Source organism: Nylanderia fulva, unplaced genomic scaffold (genome assembly GCF_048542155.1).
Source record: "Nylanderia fulva isolate GAGA-0341 unplaced genomic scaffold, ASM4854215v1 Scaffold49, whole genome shotgun sequence".
Taxonomy (NCBI): domain Eukaryota; kingdom Metazoa; phylum Arthropoda; class Insecta; order Hymenoptera; family Formicidae; genus Nylanderia; species Nylanderia fulva.
Genome location: NW_028190576.1, coordinates 759441 through 782331, shown reverse-complemented (window position 1 = coordinate 782331; position 22891 = coordinate 759441). Strand labels below are relative to the sequence as shown.

Genomic DNA, 22891 nt, shown 5'->3' with positions numbered 1-22891 from the left:
ATATACACATATATGGATAAAATTGATAATTTATCATTTTTAAATTATCATTTAAATTATCAATAGAATTTTTATTTTTATAAATAACGAATCAAAGATGATTTTTGGATATCTGAGATTTTTATGTAGCATATTTTCTTATGCTACATTTTATTGTTAGCAAAATTGACAGTAGTTGACAGTCACTGTTCGAATGAATGACATCGCGAACGCGGCATTTAAAGCGAAGTAAAGTATGGCATGGCATCGTTCGTGCAAACGAAAGTAGAAAAGACCCGTGTTTGACAAGATCGTGTAGCATGGACCGCTTCGTACAGGACTCGAATACTTCCGGGAGTATGAGTGAGTACGTTGTATCATATAATCGATAAGATACGCAAGTTTCTCGCGTGCTCGTCGCCAGCTCGACGCTGCGAACGTAAACATAATCTAGCCTAACCTAACTAAGCTTTAATTCATACGGAGAAACGATTTTCACCCCACCACTTTAAGGAATTTAATCCTAACCTAATCTGTAAACGATCACGTGGTTGTTTTACCAGACTCGTACTTAGGCGCATTATCAAGTGCGTTTATTATTGGACGCGTATTAATTAATCTTTTTACTCTGACGACTTTATTTTTATTAATATACTTATATTTTCAAGACTTGTGTTATTTCCACTCTTTTTTAATTAATCACAACACAAACTTATTTTTTTCGATATTTCCTTTTTTCTCTGCTGGACACAATGAATATTCTTTACTGCATTAAAATATATACGCGAGTGCTGCTTGCATTTCTGGCTGCGTTGCGTATTTAATGTGATTCATTTTTTCATCTGACAATAAGACTATGACATTGAAATCTTTCGTATGGCATCAACTGTGTTCGATTAGAGACGACTCTTCCTTTTTCCATCTGAATGTGAATCTGACATTGTAATATACTTAATCTTGATGATTGTCAAGAGTGTTTACGTCGATTACGATTAGTGACAAGCAATACTTTGATTAAAAACGCATTTGTCATGTTTTAATTTTTATATACAAGGTAAATATCATATTCTTTCACAATTCAAACGTTTTATTTCAAGTTTCAATAATCTTTAGAATAGGTTAACGAGAAAAGAATAACATAGAAAAAAATATCTTTATGAAAATATCTTAAGAATTTAGCTCATTTTCTTCAGATGCAAACATTTCTTTCAATTTTCTTTTACTTTAATGCTATTGAGACATGTCTTTTTTACTCATATGATTGTAAAATTCAGAATTGAAAATTTGAAGCTGCACATATAAAGGTTAGGTATTTTGTTGATATTTTAAGTAGTTTATTTTCATTTTTTTATATATTGAATTTGTTTTACGAGATGTTTCTGCAAGCATAGATAATTTTTTATTCATAAAGATATTAGCTGTATGTTATAATATTTATTCTAACAATAAGAGAGAAAATGAATTAAGTTTATTAAATTTGTAGCAATCTGTTTGGGATATATTCTATGAGTGTTTTTTTATCAAACTGTTAAAATGGAAGAAGAACAATCTTTTCAACCAATCTTGATCTCTCAAGAAGAGGACACTTTTCAGCAGTTGAATACTGTGCCAATTGTATCGATACCACTTTTGCTTAGTGTAGGTATATCTCGCTTGCTGTACTTATAGGCTTGTTTAATGGTTGGATATATTCGAATATTTTTGTAGATTTCATTGGAAATTGTTGGGATTGTATTTGTGTCTGTCTGGCCAGAAGAGCAGAACAAGTGTGACACATATTTTATATACTTATACTTACATTGTGCCTATTGGCTGATAGTAATGGTGACAGACCACATCGTCAAAGCAAGGCATCACAAGTTGCGTATAGATGGATACTTAGATTTCTATCAAACCACATATCGACTTATAAGGACGCCTCTTTTTATCACATCATTGTGGAATACATGCTATTTGCTATTAGCTGTAATTCTACATCATACGCACAAAGTCGATTATGAACGATACTGTAGGGCATCAGAGTGGTTCACGCCACTTAATTATATTTTTGTCCTAACTAGTTTGGAACTCTTGATAATCGTGCCATCTTATATTAATTATATTAGTAAGTATCTTGCAAAGAAAGAAAATATTTAGTTAAATAAAGAAGATAGAGTTTATTAGCAAAATTAATTTTGTGCTTTCATATATATTGAAAAGATAATTTTGAGATTTCATCATCAATATTTCTTAAAAAATAGAAATATTTTACTCATTTAGGCATTTGTCGAAGCATTTTCAAAATATAAAGTTTAATACTAAAACTCTGGAGATTTGTATTTACTTTCTTTAATCGCAAATTATATTTCATTCTATTTTGTTTTTCGTGTAGAGATAGTTATGAGATTCAATCAATTACGTCCATCGCCCGACGTTACTCGTGATGAATGGCTGTCGTCCTTTACACAGGATTCTTATGCAGGAATGGGAGAAGTCGGTTATCATCAAAGGGGAACGAATTTGGAAGAATTGTTGGAAAAACAGGCAGATCTGATAAGATATTTGAGAGATCACAATGTAAAGCTAAGTCACAGAATAATGCTATTAACATCTCAGCATAGAGCGATGGAACCATAAGATAAAAAAGTTGACATATCCCTTCTGAAACAATAAACAAAATTTATAATTATTTATAATTATTTATAATTATGATATTATATTGCCATGTATATATTATGTAATTATTTATAATTCATATTATTATTATATTGGTCGATTGCAAAGCATCGCCCAAAAATTTAACTCTTTAAGTGATATAATGTCTTTGAATGAAATTGAAATGTACTCAATATAGACATATTTTTCTTTTTACTTAAGTTAAAAAAATTATCTTACATATTTTACAAACTACATATTTCTATCTACGCAATTAGTAACAAGTCATTTCTGTTTCACATATATTTAAAACGTATAATCTTGGTATGTAAAGAATATGTTATTTTTATATCTTCGCGTATATATATTTTTAAATGTAATTGTATATCTCTATAGATATAATTGTAAATAATAGATCCGAGACAACAATGTAAAAGACGCTGCATAACACTTACCATATAACGCGTTGCTCACATGTATTATTGTATCGGTCGATAATATAATATATTCAACTAAATATATTCTTTTTAAAAAATTATTTTATGTTCACTAACATATACGTGAAACAAAAGTTTTATGCGCTTAAAATAAAAATGGAAAAAAGCGGTTGCTGCAAAAGAGAATACAAATATCCATTGTCAACTCAATAAAATATATTTTTTCCAGTAGCAACCATCGTTTTACATACATTATTATTTCGCATACACAACATGAGCCTATATAAATAATTAGTCAAGCAGCGGTTTCCCTTAATAAAACTTAACAGCGTGTTGTCGTACGCGTATCTGTCGCATGTTACGATAATACAGTCAAAATTTACATATAAATCTCAATTACGTTAACATTAAATCGGCGTGGTATAATATTACATTGCATTTTGTTGGTTCGCAAAAAGCCGTTTTTTATTGCAGCGATAGAAAGCAGAACCGATAAAGACTTTGCTATCGGACCACGTTTTTTTACTCGCAATTTATTTTGCACGAAATTAAAATCACATATTTTCTCAACATTTCATTACAAATCTGATAAATATGTTTATCATATAGCCGTCTCTAACATGCAGTCGTACGAATAATAGTATGAGTAAAAACTACATGGTGATAATATTTATGTATATAATCTGCAGTTCTCTTAACGTAATAGTAACGATCGTATATAGGATATCTTGCAGCAGCAAAAATAATGCAAATTTCTCGTTTCGCATCTGTGCCTAATATTACTTCGTAGTTTTCCCGAGTATATGTTGAAGAAATTATTGCCTTACGCAGTATCACTCTCTTTCGCGAAATTTCCTTTAAAGCATTTTACATTTCTGAGCAGCTAAAATCATTCCTGTCTATTCCTTATTACGTATTCTAGGACTGTCTTCTTAAATTACACAGCCAGTCGACGTTGTAGCGATCAAAATATCTCTCGCAATGTTTTTATCGCACGCATCTATTTATAAAGGAGTAATAAATTATTTACATATATCATTATATAACTCCTATAAAAATGAATTTGATTAATTTTTTTTAATATATCTTGAAAATCTGAAGAGTTTTATAAGAATTGACTTAATAATTTTTTTACTATTCTATATCTCCGTATCAATCATACTTTATTGAGAAAAATACAACGTGAGCGATTACCATCTCAATTGACACATGAAAGATCAATTAATATTTCACATGGAGATATTATCGTGCGGTAAAAGATATTTACTTTATCATATAACATCTTAAGAATTAATTTAAGCAGAAAAATATTCTGATTACTGACGTAGACTGGCATCACTGTGTATAATAATAGACATCTCTACACTAGGATTATTTACTTTAACACAGGTCTATACTTGTGTTTCTCTCTTTAAGTATGTATATATATATAAGTCTATAAATGCCTAATATATATAATACCTATGTCATTTGGATACCGGTCTGACGTAGCACATGTAGAAAATTAGAAGAGCATCGTTGATCCTCTCTCTCTCTGTGTCTCTCTTTCTCTCTCTATTCAGCCCGTATTTTATATAAACTCCTTAATATTAGGAATGAAACAGCGAAATTAAATAACATCACTTTTTCAGACGCATCTTTTCCTTTGGCTCTAGCGATTTTGCTCAAGCCTCACGAATTTTTGATCCAATTGCACCGATAATAGATTAGTTAATCTTCAATCAATTCTTTTATTATTCCTTTTTAGGGATTATTATATCATTTTAATTATAATATCTCCTTTCTATGGATTTAATCATAATATATCCTTTCCAGACATTACATATTTTAATTATAAAATATTTACAAGAGAAAAAAATTCTATCGTAATTAGTATTTAATTACGCATCATATATTTTTCTTATACAATTTTTTTTTATAAACTTAATACTTTTAACAAATATTTTTTATTAATTTTTAACATCAACAGTGATAATTAAACTCAAAATAAAACTTTGCTGTGACAAAGATTTTATCCGCGAGAAAAAATTTAGTTGCGGTTTTCTTAAATTACGATTTAATTTTCGTAATTATATAGCTGAAATTTCGATATAAGAGATGGAAGATCGCTAATCAGGATTAATCGGTGAGGATCGATCGGTCGAGTCTTGTTATATATATTATATGTAATGGAAAGAAATCTATTTACAAAAGAGTGCGTCTATCGTCAGACTCAGCAGCCCGCGCTTTTTATCATACACATGTATATATATCTATATATATATTTACGATATACAAAACTAGCTTACACTTATGGAACACTCAATTCTACGATACTATAAAACGCGCGTAGAAGCTTGTACACCCCATTGTTTCGAGAGTAGGCTATACGTGTGTTCGCATGTACGACACCATGTATGTATTTACTCCAACATCCGCGTTTCCGCCGCAAATGTCGGCACGATTATCGTCACCGTGTCAAATCTTTGGAATTATATCGGAAACTCTCACGGTACACTCGTACCTGGAATTTTTTTCTTTTTTTTCTATTAAGACTTCACTGCAAAATTTGTACTACGCTTATTAGGCCAGCCGTTGCTGCTGAGCTAGTTCGAACGGGAGTTTCTTGTTCCACGCGTTGTGTGAATAAATAACGCGATCGCGGCTTTCGCACGCACGTTCCTTTTTTAAAAGTGTTCCTCATTATTGTCGTGTCTAGTGGTTTTTATTCAGACTTTGTTGCAAACAAGGGTTAAACAAGGATGATCCTCATCGTAGGAGCCTGATTATCATTTCGGTTTTCTGATCCCATGATCGATCGGGCTCGCTTTAACTCGATCTCGTAAAATCGGATGAAAGACGAAAAAGCACCTCTCGAATTTATACGTATTACATTGTTGGTTCATGAAATTTTCAGCGTGAGTTCTCGATGACGCATCTCAGATTTCAAATAGTATAAATATTTTAATTAGACGTAAAGTATTGTGAGATGTTAATATTATGCTTATAATAATACAATATAACACATTGCAATCATAAATGCACATTTATATATTGTATATCAATCTCGTAGAAACTTTATTAATTATTTAAATTTAATTTAGATTTGAATTTATTAAATATAAAAATTTTAAATAGAAAATATATATACAAAAAAATAATCATTATTTCTTATTGCTATAATCCATCACGAAATAATAAAGAAACTTTTAGATTCCTTTTATACTGTTTAGGATTTATTTTCGCTTTTAATTTCCAAACGAAGCATGATCAAATTAACCCGAAGCGAAAATCGGCGAAACAAAATAACGTAATAGAAAAATTAAAACAGCAAGAGAAGTCCTCTCGAATTCATATCCCCTTTCCTCATTTTCCCTCATAGTTAACTCTCGGATGCAGCATCCATCATCCCCCGACAAACCTTATTCGCATTTGCATTCGCACAGGCACATCCGAGGGTCAATAATCCAGACGTCCAACGATATTCGCATCATTTTGCTCGCAAATCGCGACGACTTATCCAGATCGCGGTGTTTTGCGGTCGAGGGAGAAACGCGGTGAAGTGGTGGTGGTGGTGATGGTCGTCGTACGGTGATCGACGCGATGGTCCCAACCCTCGATGGCACCCTCGTCCTGGCGGCGACGGCGGTGGTAAAAAAAACCGTAAAATCACGCGTGCGCACCGCCGATCACCGTCGCGTTTCCGGTCGCCGTCGTCGACAGCTGCTCCTCCGCCTCCATCATCTTCAGCTTGCGCACCACCTGCGCGTGCTCCTCCAGCAGCCTGGCAAACTCGCCCCGTCTGGTCTCGGCTTCAACCTGGATCTGCTTGATCCTCTCGCGTGGTCCACCGGGACTGTCAAGCGGCGTCTGCGACGCGGAGTTCTGCGAGCTGCTCTCGCGCGACAATCCGTCCAGGTCGGAGCCGTCGCTGAGGATCGACTGCGAATCCACGTCGTCCACGATGAGACTGGAAAGAAATAAGCGCGACGTGATAACGATCATTTTATTTATTTAGTCATAATAATCAAATTGCCAAAAAATATACGGTCAGAAAAATGTTAATTATTTTTAAAAAACGAAATGATAAGTGCAAGAATGATAATTATCTTTTATTCGATACACATTTGCCGCAGACTGGAAAGAAATAAGCGCGACGTGATAACGGTAATTTTACTCTAGTCACAATAATTAAATTGCCAAAAAAGATGCGGTCAGAAAAATGTTAATTATTTATAAAAAACGAAATGATAAGTGCAAGAATGATAATTATCTTTTATTCGATACACATTTGCCGCAGACTGGAAAGAAATAAGCGCGACGTGATAACGGTAATTTTACTCTAGTCACGATAATTAAATTGCCAAAAAACATGCGGTCAGAAAAACGTTAATTATTTATAAAAAACGAAATGTGATAAGTGCAAGAATGATAATTATATTTTATTCGATACACATTTGCCGCAGACTGGAAAGAAATAAGCGCGACGTGATAACGGTAATTTTACTCTAGTCACAATAATTAAATTGCCAAAAAAGATGCGGTCAGAAAAATGTTAATCATTTATAAAAAACGAGATGATAAGTGCAAGAATGATAATCATCATTTATTCGATTATACACACATGCCACACATATAATATCTGAAAGCTGGAACAATTGCTGATTATTTTCGCTATGTTAAATTTGCATGATTTGAATTTACTTTTTTCCCCATTTTTGCGTATTATAGAATGACATTCAATATAGCCGCCTAATATATTTCCATGTTCATTTGATTTTTTTGCGGACGTATAGGGTGTATAACATATCTCGAGGGGCTCGAGGGCTCATTGTTTCCGTGCGGGAGCTGAAACGCACGTAAACCCCTATCATATCTGTTATCGACGTCAGAGGAAAATCCGACTTCTATCGTGTATATCTCGATATACTCGATGATAACTGATCGGACGCAGTAACATTATGCACAATCATATATATGTATATATATATATACGTATATAAACCAATATATAAATTAATATATAAATTACTTTCTGAAAATTATTTTACATTCATATGCGCGATATGTCGGATGAAAGAATTTCCCATCGCGTTTTCGTCGATGAAAGACTCGAGATGCATCGAAGGAGAGTTATTTGCACAGACATAAATTGCAAAAATGATTCGCCTGCATTTCCTCGAAATTTCCTCGCTCTTGACATCATTCGGGCGGGTTCGGTGAATAGGAAAAAAATTGCATCGAGAATTTTATTGTCGTCGCGTTCCTCGCGCGGCGAGATGTCAGTCGAATAGGATGATTTCTTCTGCCTCGTCGTGTCCTTCGCAAAGTTCGTACTCGCGAAAATGTTGACGGCAAGTATCGATCCGAAAGCCGGCTATGTATCCCAAGTCTCGTTTACAGGCTTTGGTATCTTGTTGCACACATGCTCCGCATCGCCATATATACATATATACAATACACACATACGCATATATATATATATATTTATATATATGTATGGTCGGATCGCGGCACAATCGAATCTAGAATTATCCCTCTCCAACACACATTCGTGTTTTAGGGCGTTGTTTACGCTCGGATTTACGAGCTTCTTTCGCCGGATTGCTGATATCACCGGCGGAAAAGGCGAATGCGTTATCGCGCGCAAAGAGAAAGCATTAAGAAACCCGCGAGATCTCTCGTGTGGCCGATTTATATATCGAAATTTCATTTTGCCGATGCTTATTGACGAGGATTGATATAGGATTACCTGTGAGGCGAAAATCCCTCCTGATGAGAATCGAATGGACTTTTGCGAGAGATAAAATGTGAGCGATATATTTTTAGTTCATATAGAGAGAAAGGGCTGCGAAAAATTTTATAAGGGACTTTTTGGAGATACTTGTTCGAAATGATGAAAAATTTAATATATGCACACACGAGTGTTGAAATAGGAATAATCATTTCTATATTTTGATTGCTGACCGTCAAGCTCCGATATTTTTTTCAATAAAAACTCAAAGATCAAGATTTAAATTCTATATAGCATTAATATCAGATTCCCTAAGAATATCATGATGTGATTGAGAATAATGAAAATGAATTTGTTTTGACGCGAAATACTTATTCAGAGCAAGGATACGAAAATCGTGTTGCGTTCTCCGAGAATGCTATAAATTGGAAAATACGAACGTATTATGTATTTTTACGTGTGTATATATGTGTATGATCTTTCTGACGGTTACCTACTTTTCGCACAATGGCGGGTATTCACCCGAGAGACGAGTGGCGGAGTGGCGAAATCAATTTCGCGCGGGTTAAGGATAGCGCGCGGACGGAAGACGGAATATTCGCCTCGTCAGCGCGAATGCTTGCTACCGCGGTAATCACAGACCATTTTCATGGCACGTTGCCGCAGCGGCAGAACGGGGTCGAAGGAACGGCGAAAGGGCAGAGGGCGACGATCGAAACAGAGAGATTAATCGACGACAGCCGTGGCGACCGGCGCGAGATTTCGCAAATCTTTCGCGGGTCGTTGTATGTAAAAAAAACTCTAACTAAAATTATATCGAACTTTTTTACTCGAAAAATTAGTTTAAAATAATCGACGGAGATTCACGGAGCAATTTAGACTGACGATAAAAGTCAGTTTAATACGTTTGATTTTTTATTGTTATATCTTTTTATAGAAGTAGTTCTGTTCTGAATTTACTTACTGCAATCGAATTAGCTCTTTCGAAATATCATGGAATTTTCTTCCACAAATTCTATATATAATTTAGCAAACTATTTATATAAAGATTATTCCAAGTTATACTTGTATATAGCTTGTTGTATGTCAATCAAACATATCGAGTGATATGACATATCGTTGCGAAATTCGCTACCTTCCATGTGATAAGTTATTTTGTCACACGAGCAATTTTCATAAAAATAACGATGATATATGTAATTATCATCAAATAACATTACGTTAAAGTATGATGCACTCATTCAAAAAAAAATACTGATCCGAGGAAGTTAAAGGTATTCATGACGTCCGGTGTACTATCGACGTTCGCCTCTCTGCGGCATCGCGGCCGCAACGATTGTCGCTTGCGTCAGGCATTACGTCACCGGTGTGCCGGGAACCGCGTGTTGCCGCGGAAAAGTATTGATTTTTCGGAAATCGCAATCTACACATATGACGCACGTACGAACGCACTGGAAGAAAAATTTTGTTGGATTAACAAAAATTCTGTTTGAAAATGGATGAAACGGAATTACTGATTGAATCTACCAGAATTCCTTTTAATGCAACAAACATCTACCAGAATTCTTTTTAATGCAACAAGCATTTTGTTTGTACAACAAATCAGTTTGTTGGTGGTTCAACCAGAATTCCGTTTCGTCCATTTTCGAACAGAATTTTTGTTAATCCAACAAAATTTTTTTTTCGGTGCGGGATTATTTAAGTATATTAAAAAAAGTATTTCAAAATCTTTTTTTTTTTTAATCTTGCTGAATCTTAATGAGTTCGACTTATTAAGTGTACACTACTTTTTTTAATTTTCGAAAGATTTATTTTTTAGCCTTTTATTGTACTTTAATATTAAACTCTGATTTGCCTAAATCGAGACAACATCGAGAATATCGTGCATTGCCACATTAAAGATTCTTCTCGCATTGCTTTAAAGACAAATGGCTCGGATATTATTCGAGAGATTACGCCGAATAGGAAAGAGGAGATGCGTGAATGGCGCTTGATTGCGCTTGAGCAGATGCGAAAATGCGATCCAGAGATACGAGAGGACGCGATCCAATTTATTTTTTGTGATAAACTCGATAATGGGTTCGCATTGTTTAACGAACAGTTCGATGGGGAACGCGATGCGATTCTTCTGGTATCTTTCAAACTCTGCCCTTGTCCTTTCTTCCCTTTCTTTCTCTATCATAATTTTCTAACGACGTCTTAAACGTGATATCAAGGATTCAGTAGCTTAGCGAGGATCGTCCAGGCATGAATGAACGATCGGTATCCAACCGGGAAAAGCGAAACCGGCTGCATTTCGAGCGAAATTTAGTGCGGAACTTTCCAATCTCCGGTTGGTCGAACTTCGCGAGAGAGTCACCGGAGTATATCGATTGCCGAATTCACGAGGGAGCTTAAAAGCGCTATTACGTACACCAAAAATATTTCCGCATCTGCCAGGCACTGGATATTTAATTTACGATCGGAAGTACATATATAGCGACTCCCTGATGAAACATCGTGGTTTTGAATTAAACGTTTGGAAAATTGAACTTTGAGATTTTTTTTTAATTTGTTTGTTACAGCAAATATATCTTTTACGCAGGTATAACTATTAAAATATACTTTTTTACATAAGTTCAGCATTTATTAAGTACAAAAATAAAAGTTTCTTTCTTTAGAGATCAATTATAATAGCTTATTGCTTGTTAATTAATTTAATGAACTATTGAAGCGAGAAAGAGAGAGAAGATATCAATATATTTTATTTTTATACATTTATACATTACGTATTTCTTTAAAGCAAGAAGAGATGTGCTTCTAATCTAAAACATTTTACACGAGATTGCAGACAGTTGAAATTACATAATTATTTCTATTGTTTTTTTTTTTTGCAATATTCGTGATGTAATTTGAATTGCGAAGTAGATCGCAAAAAGGATTAAAACAGCACATGTATAGAAGCAATGTAACTTTGTAGCTATTAAAGATACTCTTCCGTTGCATTTTTTTCTTCATTCAGCCGTCTGTCTATGACGCGGTACTACTACTTTCTCGTTGCATTACTTATGAACGTCTATCAAATCGAACGACGTCAACTCGCGAGAGCGATCGATATTGCGCTCTATAAGCGCAATAAAAATAAAGTAACGTTGCTAAGAATAAGATCGCACGCAGCTAGCACCGACTGCCAAGGCACTTTTTCTTCCATTCACTACTAGTCGGTCGTGTGCTATCGCGAAACAGTTCAAAATTACCTGGCTCTCAAGTTGCTGTCGCCCCGCGAGAAGACAACGATCGATATTTCTGCTCTAAATCCGTACTTGCCATTCTCATCACGAATTTCGCGACATGTTCTAATGCCGAGGTTTATTCGTGGAATATCACATCTATGATGTAGACAGGAATTGGACAATTATATTTGGCGCTAAATGCCCGGCAAAAATACGCTGATTAGTACGAAACGTGCTTTAAAATCGTAATAAAGATACTTTAAAGATGCTTTCAGTATACATATGAAGATATTAAAGATTTTTGTTTTATGAAAATATTTCAAATTATTTGAAGTTAAGTCAATTGCTAAAAATAAAAAATTACAAAATTTTACGAGAAATATATACATTGCTTCTTGTTGATTTATCAATGCAGAAACATATATTTCTTTTTAATTTACTTTAATGTGTAATGTCAGTAATATTGATTTTACCGGTAAAAGTATCGATTTATCGTAAAATATTGATTCATTATTAACCAAAAATAATGATATCCTATTATATTTAAGCTTTCTATTTATGTAACAGAAACTCATATCGATATACTGTCAAAGTGTCCTATTACCTTATTCACCTACACCCACGCCAGGAATTTGCAAAGGTCGCGTGAAAAATGCGTGCGTGCACATGTGTATAGAATTCTAGATGAGTTTTTTTATATATTTTTCCAAACGAATATATTAGAGAGAGAAAATAGAATACGATTAGAATTAAATTGTTACGATTTTTTTGTTTAAACTGGATATATTTTAAATTAAAATAGAGACAAAGTATTTCTGAAGATTATTCCAACATTTATATATTAGATATTAAAATATTTTAAGGATATTTTTAAGGATATTGAAATTAGAAATAATTCATCTTTTTTGGACCAAACGTTTTCGTGATATCTTTTTTTAAGAAATTGTCACGAGATATAAGAGGTTCGAAATCGTTTTTACTGTGCATCATATATCATTTGAATACATGAAAAAGATATTTCCTTATTAAATTTTAACTGGAAATCAACTCAAAAACTTGCGTATTTCGAAAAATCTGTTATTAGGGAACTGTATTCTATTCGTGAGCTGTAGATTGATGTAACAGATGGCTAACTAATTTCTCATTCCTTCACGTAATAATGAATTTCTAAAGGTCACGTGTCGAGAAATATACACCCACGAAAATCCTTGAAATTACCAGCCGGGTTCTCTGCGGTGAAATCAGCGGTGCGTGTATCTTGTGCCCGTTTTTTTTTCTCGAGTGCACTCGCGCAAGACTGCATGCGTAAAATAAGAAAAATGAAAACACGAAAACACAATGAATTAATAACGCGGATAACATTAATCAAGGCAAGTTGGATATAATTATAAAAAATTGCATTTTATATTATCTAGAGAGTGAAAAGTATAAAGTATAAATAAAATAATATTTAGTTGCAAAAATCCACATTTTATTCGTTTAGAATAGAGTTGCATATAGTTCTTCTGATAAAATACCAGAAAAATATCTATAAATTATTTTTAGAATTCAAATTTTAACTATAATATATAATTAATATATAATATATAATTTAAAGTTTATCTTACCTGAAAGCACCGTGGATTTCTCTGCCCGATGCCATCGTCACTGCGATATCAGGTAACGATCCTGGAATGAACGGAAGGACATTAGTCTTCATGTAATCGTTCTTGAGAAAAAATTCTATAGTTTTTCCTCGCATATCGAGGCTTTATTACATTGTCGTTACATCCGTCCTCATTTGTTTCCTTAAACAAGATGACTTTCTTTACAAATCGCTTTAACGTGAACGAGGACGACCCTCTTCATCTTCCGCGAGTTTTCTCATGCGAAACAAAACTACTCTTTGATAAAAAGAAAACAACCCAACCGTTATTCTCAAGTAGGAAACGAATCTACAACGTCTTTTAATTTTTAATTGTAAGCATAATAAACTCAATTTACGATATATTCAAAAATTTTTAATTTTACATTATAAAGAAGTATACAAAAAATGTATACAAAAGAAGAGGAAGGTAAATAATAATTATAAATGATAGCAAGCTACCAAGCAGTATTTTTATCACAGGAAGTTTCAATTAAATTAAGTAAATAGCATTTAATTTTTTAGCAAACAATTTTCTGCCTTTGTCTTTCGAATATTTTTCAAATTTTTCAACGTTTACCAGGAAATACGTTTATTAAAATATCTGAATTAAATTTAAACGAAACTGCAGAATGTATTTCTGCATTCTAATTATGACACTGTGCACGTTTGTTAACCCAGAGGTAACATTACATATTTCCAGCCGCGGATAATATGTCAGTATTTAAGGCTTAACGACGCGCGAAATTCGCTCGGTAATTCGCTCAGAGACAACGTCGTCGCAATTCGGGTTCGGACAATGAGGTCCTTCTCCTATGGGAGGACATAACTATACTTCATCGGTGATGTCACGCGTCTCTGAGAAAGACTATCGTGCGCGAGATGTATCCCATTTATTCAGGAAACAATAAACGTGTGTCCGCGGAGGCATGTCTCGCTCGAAGACTGTAAATTCTGAACGTAATTGCTCATGTCTAATAATTCTATTGAAATATCAATGACGCTTTATTCTAAAATTCTATATTGCGGAGAAAATTATTACTTCTTACATAATTGTGTGCTAATAATTACAGCATCGAGAATCTTAGAAAATAAACGTTTCTGAACAAATGTTATATAAAATTGAAGAGCTTATTTCCAATTCGCATTAAAAACAGATTGAAGTTTTTTCAGCTTTCCACAGTTACTTTTATAAAATATATATATAATCTCCATTTATATATAATCTCCATATTTTTCTAAAAATATGAAATACAACAATTCGGCTTGGAAATAAAAGCGCTTCAATTCTCGAATCCGAGTAAAAAGAAAAAAAACGATACTTCTAAATATATCGTATCGTAATTATTCTTCAGCAACTTGTTTGCTTTATATAATAACGTTCTGTAAAACTTACAACTTATAATAAGTTAAAATTAGTTCGCTTTACATTAGTCTCGCGACAGGTCGATATCGAGCGCATACTATTAGACAGATAACTATTGCCTTTTTTTGGCACAGTAAATGGACAATGCCGGCTGGCTCTACGTCGATATTTTCTAATCGAGACGTGGAAATGTTCGGGTTTTTAGATTTTTCGAAAGAACTCGGTACCCTCCCGGCAAAACGAGCGAGTGGTCGGTCGATCTATAAATTGTTGATCATCTTGCTCGAATGTCGAGAGTGACGTCTCGATCGTGATAGATCGATTTTCTTCGCTCGGCAGTGTGCATCCGTCGACTGACACTGACATACCGTCGTCTTCTTTCATCTTTTATGGGACGCGCCCTGCACGCGCTCGATTTTTCTATGCAAATTGCAGACCCTGTCTCTCTTTCTCTCTATTTAATGAAGATCGATCGACCGTCGCGCGTAATATCGAGCTATTCACGACAGCGTTTCCTCGAGAGGAAGTTGTTCTCGTCCTGATCATTCTTTTCATCCCTTGAGCATTTTTCCATTTAGATCAGTGAGTAAATTGTCGACTTCGAGGGAATAAGATAGTGAGCAAAAATTTAAGAGGAATATATTAATTTTATTTTAATAATACACACATTAATCTTTGCTTTTAATCGAAACAGTTGCTAAATTTACATGCGAGAAAAATAATATATGGAAAATGTGTATATATATATATATATACAATATATATGTATGTAACATATAATATATATATTTATTAGAATATGTTTTTATTTATTTTGCAAATACGTTTTTATTTATATTTTCGAAATTATATTCTAGATTACATTTGTAATAGCTTTTATAAATACTGCAAGATAGCAGACTCATTTTAATGAAGTTTTTTTATCGAAGTCTTTATTCTTCATACGTTATACGATTTAAATCTCAAATATCAATTTGTTTAAAAATTATATTAATAGCTATATAATTAATTACGTAATTAATTTTGATTCGGAAACTGTTAATATTAGGCAGTGATAAAAATTCAAGTGAATAGGGAGAAAGGGAGAGTTGACCTTTTCGATGATTAGATGGCAATCATATGTATTAATTAATGTAGCGAAAACGTGATCCTGATGGATTAATGAGCAGAATTGAATACGAAAGGTCATCACTATACAGATTGTTGCATACATGAAAATTACGCAGTAATATTTTTTACAACTTTTTCGTTGAACTTTAGGTTGATGTAGAGCGAAATAATTGGTATACGGAATCTCCGTTATTCTTGTATTCGCGTTTTGACTTTTTAATTTTTATTCATAAGCATCTCTGTATAATTAAGAGACTTAAAAATTAAATTTTTGCTGCAGTAAACTATTTTACAATTAATTGCAAAAGGACTTTTTGTTGCATATAATTCCGCTTAGATTTTAATTTTAATGACAAGTTGGTTTGAAATCTGTCGAGAAACACATTCATCGCGTGACTTATGAAAAACATCTAGCACGACCTACGTGCAGCATTATGCGAACCATATAATGTGCATACAAATACCATAATTAATATCGATTTCTGTATTACGCGTCATACAGATACATCAGAACATGGATTGTCATGAATAATCCTTACATGATACGCGCGCTTTTCTTGCAATGTTGAGTTACCCAGCAATCAGAAATGTAAATTAATGTTAGGAATTGTAGACTGAAAATGCAAAATAATATGAAGAAAATTCTATGTAAGATAATAAACTAAAAATATTATTTAAATAAAATATTGATAAATTAAAAAATAAATTAAATTGATAAATTAAAAATTATTACAATTTGTATAATTTTATTAATATAGATATTAATTGAGAATTCATTAGTCAATAAAATATTTACAAAATAACAAACACAATTAGGAGCAGTATAACAAAATAGAGATAGTATATGATTATCGAATCAGGCTTATGTATAACATATGTGTAACTAAGCATATCTAACATACATCTCTCGTTAGACATTTTTGATTTAATGAAACCTTGATCTCGTAAACAATCTCTTACGTTGCTTCATTAATACAATACTTAATTAGCGTAACGTACAATGATCTTTTGTTAAATAGTTCCACGTAAGCGGTCCAAAATCAAATACTAATATCAATTTTGTCGATCACGGAAATATTATTTTCGACAATTTTTTTTTATTTCTAGAAACTTTTAAATTTTTGCACATTATTCACACAAAATGTATTTGTATTTATGCGCTGTATAAACTGCGATACTTACAATTAGTTTTTACTTAAGATTATTTCAAATTATGTTTGCAAATTTTCTATTATTCTAATATAATATTATTGTGCATTAAATATAGATGAAAGATAATATTAGAAAAATATACTAATAGAAATATTTTAATTAATATTTTAATCAGCAAATATTTCTCTTTATATACAAGTCTATTTTTTTAAATATTTCTAGTATAAAGATATATTTTTACATCAAATATTAAGAATATATTATTAATTTAAAAAATTTTAATTAATGATTTTAAAATGCAGAATGTAATTAATTAATGTTATTAAAAATATAGTTTTTTTACAACTAATAATAAGTATTATTATTTTTTGTTGAAATATATCGTTTCTGTATTGGTAGAGAAAAAAGAGATAAAGAATAGATAGAATAATATAATTTTTTTATCATTAATGAAATCTTTATTTTATTTTTGACATAAAACTTATCGACGGACGAATTCACTGACAGTAATGTGATGACAAGAAGCTATCGTTCGGTAATAATGACACTTCTGACTCAATTGAATAGCGTTCTGCTATTGTTCAGCGATTGCCAATATGTGCTCGGGATCTTGCACAACGAATTTTGCTTTGCTACATAACAACAGAATTGGCACACGTCGAGAAAGAACAAATTTAAATCCTTCAATTGCGTGAAGTATACAGTCAATCGAATTATATTTTATTGCTGACTGTGTCTAAATTTATCGCATAGGATATGTTGATAAATGTAACTTGTGAAAAATATTACTTCTTCAGATCGATAATTTCTCTTAATCTATTTTGTCATATAATAATAAAATAACATATTAATTATTTATACACACACACACACACACGTATATATAGAATTTTTATATTGATATATTGATATGTTGTCTTTTATATATTTTTTTATTTATTATATGTCATCTTGTGTAATTTGATGTTATTAATCGATAAAAAATGCACATATTTTTATATAACAAACCAAAAAAAAATAAAATCAGTACGTGAGAAATGAAGATAAATATGATTTTGAAGTATATTGATAAAATTAATTAATTGAATGATTTTAAAAATAGCAGAAAATTAATTTTTTAATCTGATTATGCATAGATTAAGGAGTTTGGCAGAGTTAAATAAGAATCAAGTAGAAAAATAAAAATTGATGATTAAATAATAACGATGCAAAATATTTTCAAAAGTTTTATGGTAATTATTAGCTTTATTACATATACATACTAATTGTAAGAGATTATAAAGAAAAGTGTAGGCACAAAACGAGCGAAACGACAGCTGGTTATGTTACCACACGATCGTCAAGCTCTTAGGTACACACAGTTGCAACATATCTATCCGATTTTGTTAATGGGGTAAATATACGTTATGTTGCGGTTGAGTGGAGCAATTTGATCCAATCGCATCACTCAAAATTCGAGGGAAATTTAAATTTAAGCACAGTACGACAGCCGGCTGATTTCTTGGTCTCTCGCGACGCCAATGTAAATTTAAACGTCGTTCATGCCGGATCTCGCGGAAAGACCGACAGGCTCATTTCGCGACTGACACTCTCGTCCGGCACGCGGAAAGTGTAATTTGCGTATATAGGTGAACAGGTGTAGAAAGAGAGTAAGATAGATAAATAGATAGATAGAGAAAGAGAGAGGGGGGAATAAGAGAAAGGCATGGAAGAAGAAGAATTAAAAAAAGAAATTAATTTATTATTATCCTGAGATGAACTCCGACTTTTCAGAAAGAAAAAAAAACAATTTAAGAAGAAGCAGGCAGAAAGAGATAGAAAAGGAAATAATTTATCGTATAAAATTTGTCATATAAAATAAAATAATTGATAAAATAAGAAAAGAAATAAAAGTGCACTATTCTAATAGAACTCTTTTTCTCTCTTTCTTTCTTTCAAAATACTTATATAAGAGATGAATTTATTAGTAGATTTATTTATATTTATTAGTATTCATATATATTTTTACATATATAATACATCTCATTCTCTATAATACAGCAAGTGAAATAAGATGAATATGTAATTTAAGTAGATACTGATCAGTTGTGATCAAACATTTTTTGTGCTGGATACCTCGTTATTGTTTCTATTGAATTCAGGATGTAATTATATACGCCATTTTCATTAATTACATCTTCAAATTATTCGATAAAATTGGTATCTGAATAAAAAATATTTGACTGAGAAATAAGAAATATATAAATTGTAAAAAAAATACCAACCGAGTCTATAAAAGATTGATTAATTATTTATTGAACAAAGCGCATGAGATGTTACGGTTTATTTATAAAATGATATATAAATCTATTAAAAACTATTTGTCAGTAAAATCAAACAAACATGTCATTTATTATTCTGTATAATCGAGTAAAACGACAGATTTTCTTATAATAGAACATTTTTAGCTCTTTATCGCGTTTCGACTGCTTGGATATTCCAGGAAATGGCGAATGGGAATATACCTATCGAAGGAAAATTTCCGATTCACCCGTGTCCCGACTTAAGTTTGAAATCAATTATTCATCACGCCCAATTGAGCAGTCGAGCAAATTTTGCTCCAGCTCCACGGCCGCCTTACGTCAAACGAAACTAATAAGTCAGTCTGTGCGAAAGATTAAATTTAAGGTGGAACTTAAATTTGAATGGGATCGATCGCCACGTAGTCGGGGCTTTAAATTTCATTTGAGATACGACCAAAATACTCTCTCGGGAGTACCATTTCTCATCGTTAATCGAATAGCGACGATTACGTTCTCGCTTCGTTACAAAACATTTCAATCCCTTCGAGCCGCAGTGAGCCGTATATAGTAGTAGCTGTAGTTTCAAATTCAAACAAAAGGAAGAAATATATCACGCAAATATTATAAACATTATAAAAATAATTCTTCTTTTGTATCATTTACCATTGATTGAACTTTTACTCCAATTATTTGTACAATAGTATTATTTATATATTCAATGAGTATTGTTTATTAATTGATTTAATTAATTTTCGAAGTTGATTAAAATACAATAAATTAATCTCATCATTTTGAGACTTTTATGAGACTGGAACCGTCTCTTAAAAAAATATAAAAAAAGAAAATATTTGTTCTCGCAGTTGAATTTTCTTATTGCAATTGATTTTTCTTGTAAAACTGATTTACAAATAATATATTAATTATGTAATTTCTCCATATCCAATTTATTAATGGATTATTATTGCATCAGTCTAATTTTATTATCAATAATTTGTGTGTTCTGTTTCGTATATACGAAGTGAATATAATCCGATTCAACGAATTAATAGTTAAAGGATTTAACGAATGTTAATTTCGACATTGCTCGAAAGTGTAAAATTATCTCGCAATCCACACATCATGTCACACAAATTGGAATACATTTTCCCATTTCCCGACCACACGTTGAACCGACTCATCTCGCTCGAATTTGATTAACGTGATAGATTAAAATTCGCAATTAACGAGCCTTAACCCGCGCTCTCGTTTGGCACGCGAGAAACGCGACCGATCCAAGACCATCATCGTCCTCAACATCTGTTCGACTCTATTAAGGGTAGGTAAGAATGACTAAGGGAGTCCCTCTTCGGAGATCGATCGATCGCTTGCAAAAATGCCCTTATATATTTCATCCGTAGAGACATATAGAGAAATGCACGTAAGGGAACATACTTTTATCGCGTTTTTTCCTCACCTCTCACCATCTGTGCTTCAAAACTTCCGGAGTCCCGGTCGTCCCGCAAAAAATTCTTCTCTATGATCGCCGCCGTTTTTCGTCTCTTCTCTCAATCTTGGATTCTACGGAACTCGGGCGCGAAAACTAGCGCTGCTTTTCTCTCTCGCCTCGCGTTTACTATCCGACGCACCTGAGAGAGATTTCGAGAGAGCAAGGCAATACGTGAACACGATCCTCGCTCCTCGAGCGTCCCGCGCGGACTGATCAGCGCGGCCTCCGACGCTCGCGCGCGTCACGTCGGCTTCAACATCGACTGCAACCTCTCCGCCGAGTCGGGTGGAAGGGGTTGCAGCCGGTTGCGAATTTTATCGAATTCACATACTCACCTGTAAAATCTCGCCGATTTTAGACTAATTCATCTTTTCAAATATTATTTTTTTTCTGTTTAATTTTTTGCGCAAGTTGGAAACACATACATATATAACAAAAATAAATTGCATCAAAATTTACTCTACGTTATTTATAATAAAAAAATATAAACATTTAAAGAAATAACATATAATGTTATTATATATAACGATTTTTTTTAGAAAATAATATGCATGAGAAGATCAAGGAATATATTTAATTTATTAACTTGTTGGATCTAATATAAAATCTAAATGAACTTTTTTTTTTTAATAAAATGATGATAACATTTGTTGAAAAAACTCTCATTTGATAGAAATATAGATTAGTCTCGACGTTGATGAAACTGCTTTTTATCATTATCTGTCGTGATTAAAGATAATACAAAAAAGCAGAGTGCATCATCACGTTGTTCCAATGAATGGAAAATGTATGGAACTCTCAGTTTTAAAAATCATTGCTATCCTCACTGCATTTGTTTTTTATAAACATCCTTAAGTTTTTTCGTTTGCAGATGCCGCATTGTATCCCACATGTGGGCCATATGTTTTTCGCGTGCTGGCCACACATTGAGCCAAAATATCGAGCGAGGCGCGTGCCTCAAATTTTCCCGTTTGCAACACTAATCAATCATTTTTCCTTTCGAAATGTGGAAATGTTTAATCCGTCAAAATTATGTATCCCGAAAATTACAATAACAATAGCCCATATAAATTAGTGTTTGATGCTATCTTTTTTTAAATATTAAATACCTATATATTCTCTTTAATTTTATTGAATATTAAATGTTTTGTATGCCTTTCCTTTTTACTTAGAAAAACTGGATTTGATTTCAATAAAAAAATTGCTCTGTATTATTATTGTAATTGATATTGCGGAACTGCACAATAATTATGTAGATTGAGCATAGACTAGCTTGGAGCTACTTGAGTTAACTCGTTTTCTGTGTGCTCGATAAATTATAATCGAACGAAGAATCGCGAGAGTGACATGATCGCACTGCATGATGGCCTCGCACGTAATAAACCCTGACATACTTCGTTTGAATATCAGGCTCCAATTTCCGATATATAATTCCGCATGTCCGCCAACGAGACCGGAATATTGTACGTGCTATCATCTGTCATCGCCTTATGTCTCCTGAAACCTTTCAAAGCCCTAAGAATAATATGTCCCAAAGAATATTTAATATTATGCTAATATAGAATATATATGTTGGAAATTATTTTTACATTTCTTACTGCTTGCGATTGCGAGATGTAATGTTTTAAATTAGTTTAATAATATCTTGAAAATAAGCAAAGAAAGAAAGAGAAAAGAAAAATACTATTTATTTTGCTTTTATATAATTTACAAGTAAAGCGTATTTTAAATGATAATTTCGAATATTTGAAAAAGAATTCTGTTTATCTTATTTTATCTTTTAACATGAAAATGTCTTCAAAGAATACAAATAAAATTAAATTATTGTGTATAAATATATATATATATATATATATATATATACACACATATATACACACACAAGGAATCTTGCAG

General features: G+C 32.5%; 2 protein-coding genes and 1 long non-coding RNA gene across 4 annotated transcripts in view; 2 read left to right on the top strand and 1 right to left on the bottom strand.

Annotated features, from left to right (window-relative positions):
* The first annotated feature begins 197 nt into the window (after positions 1-197).
* The window catches only part of LOC146721381 (uncharacterized), a 73842-nt gene continuing 51148 nt past the window's right edge, over positions 198-22891 (top strand). For both annotated transcript variants that reach the window (XR_014925683.1, XR_014925684.1), the window contains exon 1: positions 198-346. This is a non-coding gene — a long non-coding RNA (uncharacterized LOC146721381). The remainder of the gene's footprint in view (positions 347-22891) is intronic.
* Positions 530-3493, top strand: LOC114940089 (transmembrane protein 192). The gene is made up of 4 exons (XM_029314594.2): positions 530-1033; positions 1463-1617; positions 1687-2083; positions 2351-3493. Exons 2-4 carry the CDS (start codon positions 1513-1515, stop codon positions 2593-2595), a joined length of 747 nt encoding a protein of 248 aa, XP_029170427.1. The 5' UTR covers positions 530-1033; positions 1463-1512; the 3' UTR covers positions 2596-3493.
* On the bottom strand, positions 3245-21233 carry LOC114940093 (uncharacterized). The gene is made up of 3 exons (XM_029314602.2): positions 20963-21233; positions 13583-13643; positions 3245-6999 (listed from the first exon to the last, which is right to left on the bottom strand). Exons 1-3 carry the CDS (start codon positions 20970-20972, stop codon positions 6699-6701), a joined length of 372 nt encoding a protein of 123 aa, XP_029170435.1. The 5' UTR covers positions 20973-21233; the 3' UTR covers positions 3245-6698.